The sequence below is a fragment of the Cryptomeria japonica genome, chromosome 9, assembly GCF_030272615.1.
Source record: "Cryptomeria japonica chromosome 9, Sugi_1.0, whole genome shotgun sequence".
NCBI lineage: Eukaryota > Viridiplantae > Streptophyta > Pinopsida > Cupressales > Cupressaceae > Cryptomeria > Cryptomeria japonica.
Window position 1 is genome coordinate 476,587,809 of NC_081413.1, and position 12,989 is coordinate 476,600,797.

General features: G+C 36.1%; 1 protein-coding gene across 4 annotated transcripts in view; it reads left to right on the forward strand.

Moving 5' to 3' along the window:
* Positions 1-12,989, forward strand: part of LOC131075971 (uncharacterized) — a 169,684-nt gene that overhangs the window by 54,352 nt on the left and 102,343 nt on the right. For all 4 annotated transcript variants that reach the window (XM_058012976.2, XM_059211086.1, XM_058012975.2 and 1 more), the window contains 5 exons: positions 10,355-10,429; positions 10,705-10,785; positions 10,965-11,109; positions 11,215-11,506; positions 11,741-11,915. In XM_058012976.2, coding sequence (XP_057868959.2) covers positions 10,355-10,429; positions 10,705-10,785; positions 10,965-11,109; positions 11,215-11,506; positions 11,741-11,915 — 768 coding nt within the window. The remainder of the gene's footprint in view (positions 1-10,354; positions 10,430-10,704; positions 10,786-10,964; positions 11,110-11,214; positions 11,507-11,740; positions 11,916-12,989) is intronic.

A 12,989-nucleotide genomic window follows, 5' to 3' on the forward strand; every position in this document is an offset into this window, starting at 1 on the left:
TAAATGCTAAAAATTGATAAAACTTGAAATATTTAATTAAATTAGCATTTAAAATAGCGCATGAGGCATTTAATGATTAATTTAACCTTTTTTAAAAAAAAATCGAAATTATTAAATACAAAGGCATTAAAATTAATTAATTAATTATTATTAAATAAAGAGAGAGCGCTTGGGTTTTATTTTAAATGTTTTGCAAAAGTCGGCCTCCTCTTTTTATTTAAATTTTGTTATTATTTGCCTTATTTCCAAGTCGGCCTATGTGCAATTAAGGAGGTGAGCGCCTATATAATGAAGGTACTTTCAAGCATTTTAAACCATCATTCAATCATTGTTGCATGCGAATTTGGAAGAGCAATAAAGGAGCGAAATTTCTATCCAAGGTGGAGTGCGAGCTTTGTTTGTGGTTAGAGTTGGAGCGAATTTTCCCTTAAGGCGTTGAAGACCCCAAGGTGGCGAAGTTGATAAAGGAGGCGCATACACTAGGAGAAGCTCACGTTGAAGATTCCAATCTTCATTTTGCCTAGGCGAATTTCCTAATTTTGCATCTTTTTAGAGTTAGTTCTCAAGAAAGGTATGGCGAAGTTCCCTTATTCAAATTTTGAATTTTAATCGTCCTAGTCTCAATTTTGAAATTTTGAATTTGAAAATTTTGAATTTCCAGTAGCTCGATCATATTTAGGAAATGATAACTCAAAGACTTATCATGAAGTTTCCTAAATTCTATCTTTTAATCTAGTCTATATTTCTATATTGCAAAATCTGTTACTCATTATGAAATGTTGTGTAGGTGTCACGATGGCGACCTCGAAGGCAGGAGCATCTACCAGTCGTCCAGCCCTCATGAAGGAAGATCAGAAGAACGAAGAATTGGAGACCAAGATCGTGTCTAAATGGAGCAACATTGGAGATACCAACTTGGGAAACTTCAGTGTGAAGAAGTTTCGAGAGGTCCCTTACATTGGCAAGCCATCACCTGTCGCAAGAAGAATAATTGAAAGTGACATTATCAAGGCGGCCGGCTTCCCTCCAGCAATCCAGTGCCATGAGTTGATGATCGAGTGTGCTCGCCATTATGATCCACAGTCCAGATCGATCGTGTCCAAGGAAGGAAACACTTTGGCTTATCTTTCAGAGGAGGCTATCAGTGAAGCTCTTCACCTGCCCGAACATAAAGATATGATCTATAAAAGCTTAGAAGGAGCCAGGTCCATGTACGAAGATGATCCAGACACTTGCTTGAGCATTATCAACAAGAATTGGCTACTCAAGAGTCGTCCTCGCCTGAGCAAGATTCCAAACACACCACATAGGATTGACTTCCAGGAGGAGTACAGGGATTTGATAACATTACTCAACCGAGTTACAGGGGCTCCTCAAGCTTTCTATTTTGAGAAGTGGATGTTCTACTTCATCCAAGTGATAGTTCAAGGAAAAGGAACAATTCATTGGGCTAGAATGATTAGCCATTGCTTGGATGTGCAGTTAAGAAGACTGAAGGCTACCAAGTCTTTCTACATGAGTTCATACATCATATATGCCTTGATCAGGAGTTTTGAATATGCAGGACTACCTCACAGAGGAGTGATCGGAAGAGGGCCCGGGGAAGTCAGAGTTTGTGATTCCTATGTTCATTTGCATCATCCTCCAGGAAGTAACTACAAGTTAGTCAATGATACCTTCACGATGAACATCACCAGGACATTGCAAGGTGGGATTCACAATCGGCTATCTCAAGATGCACAAGAGCTTGTAAAGAGGTACGGTGCTTGGTTCATCCAATTTTAGAAGTTTACATATATTAGAGTTCATGGATGTCCTTCACCTCCCTATATGTTGCCAAGATATCCGACAGACAGAATTGTGTTACTTGAGGTAACTAGACAGTTGGCAGCTTATGCGAAGGCATTCAGACACAGACATGGGAATGGAGTTCCTGTTCCTATCATACTAGGAAATTCAATTGAGGTATGTCCTAATGTTCCAGCTATGGATGATGCAGAAAGAGAGTTAGCTTTATATTCATTTTCATTCTTTGCCATGAGAGAGAGTTTCGATCCTTATGGGTATATAGAAGAGACAATCGGAAGGAAATACAGACATGAACCTCAGATAGAGGATTTTGTGATGAATCTCTCAGATGATCTTGAAGTGAAAAGAAAGATGCATTCCAGATTGCCTTTAGACTTCATTAGGAAATGCAAAATTTATAGAGTGGCCGACCAAGCTCAGGACAGTGGCAGACATCTCCTATCATCTTATGACCGAGAAAGCAAAACAGTGAGGCTAGATTGGAATGAACCTGAAATTTTGGATCTAGATACCTTGATGGCTCCAGTTTTGTCTTGTACTCGCAGATGGGTTGATGTACAACATCAAAAGTTGAGAGAGCAGGGCATATCTATGACTTTTACTTTGGAGGAAAGGCCAGGCGAAGGAGGAGCAAGTGTGAGTGAAGGTAACACTAATCTCAGAAACACAAGCGAAGGCAACCTTCGAAGTGTAAGTGAAGGCAATCCTCATCCTAGAGGATCGAAAAGGAAAGAGAGACCTGAAAAAAGAGAATCCTCCAAGAAGAAGCAAGAGGCCAATAGAGATCGTTCATCCGGCATATCTTCTCGACAAGAGAAGAGGACACTTGAAATGGAGGAATCTATGGAATCAATGGTACAGAACGATAAACAGGAAGAAGGACAGGCACCTCAACGTTCGTCAAGTCAAGTCAATGAGTTACATGAAGACAAGAATGATGACGAAGCGACATCCCCTCTCAGAGAAGAAGAAACATTGCCTAAGGAGATACAAGTTAAAGAAACAAGATCTGCCATTCCAGATTGGTTAAAAGAAAGATTAACAAGGGTGATTGTGATTGAGGACGAAGATAATGTGATCGATTTAGAGAGCCTTGTTGGAAATTCTCAGGAAGTGACAGAAAAGAGGAAAGCTACTAAGATGTCCAAGATGATCAGAGATGAGACAGGATCCAGGAAATTTCAGATAGCTACACCAGCAGTGGACAAGTATGAAGATGAAATCCTTGCAGAGGAATATGATGTAGAGACATTTGAGCTTGGTCCACTCACAGCCGAGCAGACATTGGATGATGCCACTGATTCATTTGAGGCACTTAAGGACAAGCTTAGAGAAGAAATGAAGAAGAATAGAAAGCTTGAGCGAGAGGTCAGTGCTTGGAGAGGCTACTTTAGCCATCTCAATCAGCCTTTGAGGCATCAGGATCCAGCAGTGTCTCCTGCGCAGGCACTTCCCTTTGAATCAATTGGTGAGGCAGAGAGAGTCAGGAGTTTGGTCCAGCTTATGAGCTCTTGGATTGACAAATCCCATACAGTTGCTATTGAATTTGCAACAAGAATGATGCAGACTATTCATCGGGCTATTCAGGTTCTTGAGAAAATCCACAACCTAGTGGTAACTGTAGCTGCTTTTGCTCATACTAAGGATGTTATCATTCCTGTCCTGCAAGTAATTAGACAAACATCAAGGAAAGTCCTAGCTCAAGAAAAGATAATGGATGGAGGACCTCATAGTTTACTTCAATGGTCAACTTTACTCCAGATGAAGGAAGTCCTTTTTGAGGACATCAGTAACAAATGCAATCAAGTTGAAGAGATTATCCATCCGATCCAGGACAAAGTGTTTGAAGTATTATGTACTATTCTTGGCAGGAGGATTGCAGTTGAGACAGATGTGGATTTGCAAGAATTAGAAGATAGAGTCAAGGTCATCTTTTGCAAAGATGAGAATGTTATCACAGATGAGCAACGGGATCAGATGTTTGCTACCATGCTCTTGATTGAGAAAATCAAGGAACTTGAACCTGGATGGGACGCTGCTCTTCTCAAGGCTTTTGATCAGGTCATCCACTTGGAAGAACGAATGAGGAATCTTCCCGAGATTCCAATTGCTGAGATCGAAGGAATCGTGTCTAGATTCATTGCATATGCTAAGAAAGAGCATTGGAAAGGGAATAAGATTCTAGAAGAAAGATTGTTATAGATGATGTGGCACCTTAATTTTCATTGGTCTATGTCTCCTAGGTTTTTGTGCCAAATTTAATATTTGGCTATGCATTTAATATTGTTCAATAAAAAGGGGGCTATTTGTAATAAACCCTAATTAGGGTTTAGGTGTCATAATCTTGGCCATTGATCTTCTTCTGATCTGGACCGTTCATTGTAATTGAGGATGCTATTTATACCCTCATTCATTTTCATTTTGAGATAGATATAGATAGAGAAAGAAAGCAATAAGAAATAGTTAGAGTTTTTTTTGAGAAGCAAGTTATTTTTGTAGCAAGATTGAGCTTTGAAGAAGGAATTCCAAACAATTGTTGTTCATGATGGCTTTGAGATCAATAAAATATTGAAGTTATGGTGTTTTATTGCAATTCTTGTGGTTATCTTCATGGTTGTTTACTTTCTTGAATCATTCTCAGTCAAAGTAGTATTTTAAATTTGAAGGACCGAGTGTTGGGCTTGATCTTTGGTGAGATTCGTACTCCAAACCACTAGCTTCTTACTGATTGTGAGGACGCCTTGTGTGGTCGACTGGAAATATTTGGATTACATAAACCTTCATTCATTATTGAGTCATTGATATGTACCTTCATGGTAGTACTTATGATTCTTGATGATTTGAAAAATCATTACTCACCTTAGAAGATCGCATCAGTTTCAGTAAAGTTGTAATTCCTTGGCGATATTGAAGTTGGTAGAATCTTGCCAAGATTAGTCCACGTTGGGTCATTCTTAGGATTAGATTAGAGTTTACCTCTTGCAAACCTTACTCTTTTGATCTTTTTTGGGAATTCATTAGTATTAGAAAATCTTGTTCCTACAATTCGGATACGTAAGTCCCCTTGATGAAACAGCAATCATAACGACCACTGGTGCTTATCCACATGTAGAGACCCTACATAAAAGAACATTGGAGTCACCCTGATTGATCCTTTTTTTGCTATATCTTCAGCAATCAGAGACTTTATTCAAGAGAGGATAAGGTACCTTTGGGTATTTTATTCTGTGTATGATTGTGTACAAAATACACGTCAACAATCCTCAACACACTTTGATTGTGTTTGTCCTTTCTGCCTGAGTGCACCGTTTGTAGAATTTTGTCATTTTGTGAAATTGTTAGTGAAAGTTAAAAAATTGCACCTAGTAAATATAAAGCTAGGGCACTTGTTGAAATGTTAGTTCTTGTGACAATCTATGGTGAATTTAAAGAAATTGTGCCCAGCAAAGAAGAATTCAAAGTTGATGAGGGCGCACATGTTTGATCCTCCTGCAGCAAAGAATCATGCCCATCCAAGGAATAGAGGCAAGTCTACTACAAGGTGCACAAAGCAACTCAATCATGTCAGCAGCCATTTCAAAAGATGAAGCTACAATGTGGATTAGAATATTGCATCTCGTTTAAAATTGGTTTTTACTTGTATGGGCATGATTTTGCCCTATTCTAATCTCCATCTTCTCAAATAGTCGCTGCTTTTTTCTGCATCCTCCAAACTAGTTGATCAGCTTTATATATGATAAATATTAAAAACTATCTTAGATTATTCAAAATAAATCTGCTATTTCTAGATAGCAAGGCATCATTTGAAAAAGAGATGTAACTTTTCAAAATTAGAACAAATCTGTTTCAACTTTTTAGTAAAAGGACCAGCACTCAAGATAGGAGTGGGTTGTGATAACAGGTATAAACTCTTTGTATATTCAGAAATTACATCAACAGCTACAGCAGCAACATTCTATCACGGTAGAAAGGAAGAGCAAAATACCGAAACAATGATTGTTAATCAACATAAATTCCTTCTTTCATAGTTTTCAGCTTACAAATCAAGGTTTTAGAGTATACAAAGTTGGGATTTTCAGTCAAGATTCAATGCAATAAGAAGAGTATTCAGAGTTTTAGATTTCAATGAGTGAACAGGAGAATCTTTAGATTCAGGCAGGGTGTTAATTGAATAGTTAAATTTTTAAAGTGTTTTAGAGGATATTCTAAACTTTGTGGGAACAAAGGATCCACCATGAAAGCTTCATAAGAATCATTCCTAGAGCCACTTCCCAAAAGTTTATTTTTAGTGTTCACTATTTTTGAGGAGAAGAGTATTTCTAGGTTTGCTATTTTAGCTGAAGCCGTCATGTTTAGCTTTTTGCAATTCTTAGTGATCTCTTTCTATAGCCTGGAGTCGTCTATTGTTAGATCATCTATCTTGTCATGCAAGAGACATGAGGTTTCAACAGATAAATTGTAATAATTATAACCATCAATAAATTAACAATTGCATGTATTAGAATTGGAATTAGTAAATAGGTTTATTTTATAATAAAACTTGCATTCATGCAAGTAGTCGTAGCTAGAGTTGAAGTTTAGTCAATCTCTTTCATTTACTTTCATGCATTGTTTTGTAAACAGTTTAAATAAGTGTTATTTTGCACTTAGATAAGATGGTATTTCTAACGTTTGCATATTGATCAAATTACTGTTCACCAAGTGTTATTGTTATCTGGAACTTGTTATTTTTTCAACTAAATATGTTACACCTATCCTGCTTTTAAATGTTTATTGAGATGTCCTCTTATGTGTGCTGAAGTAAATTGAATAGCTTTCATCGAATCTGCAAGTTTTGTATTGCAGGTCTAATCAAAATTGGAGATTGCGGCATTGTTCCTTTTAGTTATTTTATCATATTGGTTGTGTTTATGTGTTCGAACCTATTCAATCTGTATGTGTTCTTGCATTGTACAATTTTTACTTCGTAGTTGAACAATGCAAGGGTGTAGTTGTAGGGATTTCATTCAATCATTAAACCTAGAATCTGATGTCGTGTTGATGTGTGGAGGTGTCTTGTGCCCTAGATTAAGAAAACAAAAAGATAGGCTTTTTATTTAGTTAGTTTGCATTGTATATTCTAAATCACCACATGAAATACATAACAAAGATTGCGAATAGCAAGTACATATTGTTGAGTTTTATGTTAGTTTTTATTTACAAGGAGCTTTCCCTTCTAATTTGAAGACTGGCTCTAGCACACATTTGTTTCGTTTTGTGTCACATTTGAAAGGTGTGAATGAAAATGCTAACAGAGATATGATTGCTTGAAATCACGCCTAAGACATCACTATGAGATAGGGTTGTCAAAATTCTTGCTTTTCTGAATTTGACAGTTGGAATGGATACCTATCCTTGATGTCCCCTAAACATTTAGGTAGGATTTACTAGGTTTTTGGAAATAACTTTCAGCTCTGTGTAATCTAGTTAGCATCTCAAATGAGTGGCTTCAAATCATGAGTGTCCGTTTAATGTTTTCCATCTCATTTCACATTTCTGTTGATGATTTTGATCAATTTTGGGTTATAGCTCCCAAGGAGAAGGCTTTTGGTCTCACAAAAACTTGGTTATTAGAAAGATGAGGAACAAATTTCTCCATCTCTTCTATTGAGAACCATTTTTCCTTGCTTTTGAATTTCTCCTTAGTAAACAATTTGCCAATCTTATTTTTCTCTCCTTTTTAATTTTTTTTCTTCTTTTGTAAGCTATTTCTAATTGTATTATTGTATCAAGTGAAAAGTTTTCAGTAGAAGGAAATACTTGCTCTTCGTCCTCTCCATCCAACATGGATGGTTCATTGGGGCACAATTATTTGACTTGAATGCATTATCAATGGTATTTTCTTGTATTCATTTCTCAATGGCTTCAACCTTGTTGCTTGGCATTATAGTCTATCCATAAATATAGGTAAATCATGTCTCCTACTTGGAATGGTACTCTTTTCTATGCCAATTATGGTTTGTCTTGTCAATAACTCGAGAGCCCTTTTGTGTAGGTTTTGACTAAAAGTGCTCAAATAACTGGGCACTCTAAGGTATAGATTCACTAGTGTTTGCAGTGTATGTATACTTTCCTGTACAATAATGACTTGAGCGTCTCTAGGGAGTTAATTTTACACGTGTACTTTACTTATTCTCTTATTGATTGTTTTGGCCTTTGTTGTTTCTTAATATGCGCTTGCTTCATCCTATGCTTTCTTTCCATATACAACATCAAATGGAGAACATCTTAAATGGATTTTTGTGGGAATTTTCTGCTGCTTTATTAAAAGAATTTTGAATGTATGATAAGGTTTCATCCTGCTACAAGTAGGTATGAAATATAATTCATCAATGGGTTGATCTCATGCCAGGTTGACCCAATTAGCCCTAGATTTTGAAAGAATGGACTTTTAATGCAGGTAGGAGTAGTGTTGATGTGTTTTTTATGCACAATCAAACACAGAATAAAATACCAAGGTATCTTGTCCTCTCTTGAATAAAGTCTCTCAAATGCTATGCTTCGCGATCAAATGAGACAACTCCAAGGTTTCTACTGTTAGGTCATGACTCGTGGATAAGCTCAATGGTTGATATGATTGCTGGTAATCCAAGGGGACTTACGTTGAATATTTGAATGCTTGAATTGATGGAACTTAGATTCTAACTACTTGCTTGGAGAATAAAAAAGAGCAAAAAAGTTGTGTTTAGGAATTCTAATCCTAAGAATGCAAGAGACAATGAACGATTAGGTGAAATTCAACTAAGCTTCGCTTCACCATCAAAGAACAACTCTAAAAAGCTAGTGCGATCCCCTAAGGTAGGCACGCGATGTTCACATTACTATCAACAACAAAGACACCATCAAAGCAATGCATATCAAAGTGTGAATAGCAATTGAAGTTAAGCTCATTAAGAATTCCAGTTTACTACAAAAGGCTAATTTACAATCAGCAAATTGCTAGTGGTATGGATATACGAATTGCATCATTAATCATTCATAATTTCTTTCATTCATCTAATTATTCATCATCTAGCATGAAGATCCAACAAGAAACCATGCACTTGTAAAGAAACAACACATTCCACTATAACTTCAATGAAAAAGAAGTTTATTTACAACTTTAGCAACAATTTCTGCCTTCTCCTCCTACTCTACTCTAGCTGCTATCTGCTATTGAACTATTCTTGAGCTACTAACTATTTCTGCTACTCGCTATTAACCCCTTATTAACCCTCACAAATGTGAGAGAGAAGCCTTTGTGCTCTCTTTACAAATGAAAGGCTTGGATTGAATCCGTATCAATGGCCAAGATTACAAGATTAAACCCTAATTAGGGTTTCTTACAACAAACTCTTCTTAGCCAATGAAATAATTACAATATTTGGACATGTCCACTTTCGAATATTTGACCAATAGATAGTGAGGGTAGGTACATTGGAGTTTGTGCCTCCATATGATGCGTTAGGTTCATTGAATGTGGACATGCTGATGTAGAACCTTTTGATTGGTGGAATGATGACTAGGATGACACCTTAGTTTGCTTGTAGATTTAATAGATTATCATGAAGGAATGTTGAGCAATATCTCTTGATACTCAACATCTCAAGCTCGCTCAATGTGGTGATGATGATGGGAAGCATTGTTATGGTCGAGTCAATCCTCCATCTTTGCTTGCTTATCTTGCCTTGAGATAGTTGTATGATCTCTCCTTTATACTTTTGGGTTTTGATTTCTTCATGTTGTATTAGACCTGCAAGAACAAAGAAAACACTAATCTTGGAAATGACTATCTTATGTCTGATTTGTGGATTAGACTTGCATCTCTGATTTTCAAGTTATTTCTGATCTACTGCTGTGTGAATTTTCAGAATCCTCCTTTTAAAGTAAAGAAAAATGTCTCCTTTCCAAATTGTCTTCCAAAATCACTTTCCTCAAATGTAATGAAATGATCAAAATTAAATGCAAAATCACTACCTTAATGCTTAAGGCAAGTATAATAAGTGGTTTTATTGTGAAGCAAAGGCTTAGGCTGGGTTTTAACTTTCAACACTCTTGAGTGTTTGCATAGTGGACTTATTACCGTCACTGCTTTCCATTTTCATTAATACATGTACTAATTTTTAACCATACCATGTTTGTTCAGAGGCACAGTAATCTATGCTGCTACAGTATGGCACCACAGTGCATAATGTTGATTAGATTGCATATAGACAACTTGTGCATATTTTGCTCATAATGTAACAACATAATGCAGTAAAATTATGGGGATGTTTTCCAGAGAGATAATCATGGACGTCATTTGGAAGGCTCCTTTAATAAGGCTTCATAATGTTTCCAACCTGAAAATTGGTTCTTCCTTGTAGATAATTATATTTTGAACTGTATACTATAGTATACCATATAAATGAACAGAAAATACTATTATGGTTTTCTTTGGCATTAGCTTTGAAATTTATCAGTGAATGGTCAAGAATGACAATCCGATCAACTCATCCTGCCTATTCTCTTATTTTATTTTTTGCAGCACTTTCCTGGTTTGTCCATACCTTATATTGGTAATGTTTTGGCTCAAGGCATGAATTCTAAGAAGAGACATGAGGTATGTTTCCTTCAGTTTAAAGAACATTGGAGAATTACTTTGTCATTTTGCAAGTGAATGCTTTCAAACTTCCTGATTTCCTGAAGAAGGAAAACATTTAGAATGCCATCATGGGCAGCTAGAGCTCATTTTCCTTTCTTATCACAACTGCTTTGTTTCAAAAGTTAGATTCTTGTTATAATTTCTATAGCTTTATCTCTATCTTGTGGCAGGTAGAAAACAAATCTTTTTTTGGCTAGAATATGAAACATATGATATTAATGTGCTACATGTAGGTTGAAGTCCTCGCTTCAGTTATTCAAAGGATTGCAATTGAAGCTGGAGCACATTGCATAATTGATGTGGGATCTGGCCAAGTAATCTTTTGATTGATCCTTGCATGATGGTTCTAATTTTTGTGGATGCAAGCAATACTTTTCCCTAAGTGGTCATCGCTTTTAATTATTTTGTCTTTTTAAAGAATTTCGGTTTAATTCTTTTGCTTACATGTTAAAGGTTTTGTTTGGGATTAATCCTGTTTAAGTTAAAATATTAGGGTCATCTTGCACAAGTTCTATCATTTGAATATCAATTTCCGGTAATAGCTTTGGATGCTTCTCTTCACCATGCAACTGTTACAAATGAACGGACAGAACGAATTAAGAGGCACTACCAAGCTAGGATGCGAAATTCACATCTAGGTAGGAATTTGTAATGTCCAATTAGCATTTGGATTGTTTCCTTAATAATTTTCTTGCTAAGAAGTATCTATTTTGATTGAGCATTATTCTTTCCTGACATGGCAGATCATCATCATCTACATGTGCCTCAAACAGTCACCTCACAGGTTCTTTGCAGTGAATCATTAGTGAGTTTGAGCAAAGCACTAGGCTCATCTTTGTCTACAGAAACAAACAGTTATGGGGAAAAATCTGCGATTGATGATGAGACAAATGAGTTTAAAGGTACATCTTCACTAAAAGATTTTGCAGCAAGAGAGAGCGCAGATACTTTTCCATACAATATGAATGGAGTGGAGTCCTCGTTAGTTCTTTCTGGGCTTCATGCTTGTGGGGATCTTTCAGTGACAATGCTTAGGTTGGTGTTGGCTTGCATTTCCTAGATTAACATCCCTTCTAGATTGATTCATGCTATAGTTTTAACATCGTTAAAGGATTGATTATTGGATGTTTTCTTTGTAAATTTTTCTTATCTGATTTTTATCTTGTTTGTTATAGTTTATGTGTAGGTTTTGTTACTACTGTTTTAGAAAATATGCATTTTCATTTTTGATGATAAATTAAACCCAATGTGTGCATGTATGTTTGACAGAGCATTTTTGGAATCCGAAGAGGTGAAAGCACTTATTAGCATTGGTTGCTGTTACAATTTGTTATCAGAACAAGGTGATGATAACGAACTTCATTGTCATGGCTTTCCAATGAGTAAGGGCGTTGCAAACTTAGGCATACATTTGGGAAGGAATGGACGTGATCTTGCATGTCAGGTAGTTTTACATATGTTTAGTTGTCATTCTGGCCTTTGTGCACATGTTATTTTTTTGGTTCCGTACTTCTTTCTAGTGATGTATTTCTCTTGATCTGTAGTGTTGGCATTTGATTCCATTTTGAATTAGAATATAATCAATTTGCATGTGAAGATAACATGTTTTGTTCTACAAAGGTGATGCAACTAGTGAAACAAGTTGATGGATTATTTCCATACAGTAAATGGTTGATGGAAAGGATATCTTCATGCTAATGGGTCTTGCATTTGTTTAATTTCCATGAAGAATTCTAGTGGGCTGTAATCCTAAATTTTGTTGCATCTCTTGAAGGTTAATTTCATCAATTGTCAAAGTGTCTCAACTCTCAATAACATTAGCCGCTGTTTTTGATTGTAAGTTATAATGTTACTTGTGATTGTAAATTATGTAGTCATTTAGATACATGATAAATAACAACTTATTAAAGGACTTGGGTTTATTTGGACACAAGTTTGACTTTGTATGATGACTTCATTTTTATGTACCCTAATATAATTAAGAAGGCAATTATCGACATTCAATTCCCACAATTTCTATTGTCCCATGACATATTTAATGGGGTTAACATCTTTTGTGATTCTAAAACCTATGAGAAATATTTAGCTCTTAAACAAAATATCCCCAATATTAGGTTTTTAATATTCAAGTTATTTTGCCTTTGAAACTCCTAGATGATTAAAATATCACTTAAGATCTCTGCTTGCACTCTTGATTGGGCACATCTGAATGCTACTTGCTTGTTGAATGCAATTCATCCTTTGCTTATTATCAGGATAGGGAGATAGTAGTTGGAATGTGACTTATTTGAACTACTTTCCATTGATTTCCCACCCAGTGCCAACAACTAAAATCAATAATGACCTTTCTCTATGTCCATTTCACAAATTGCAATGACCACCTTGTGTTGAATACCATAAACTTTGGGGAATGTACGATGGCCTTAGCTTATGTGCTTGTCACATAGTTACCAGGAGACTTGTACCTAGACCTATATGGAGATGTCTCCAAACATTAGGAGACTTCAGATGCAGTTTC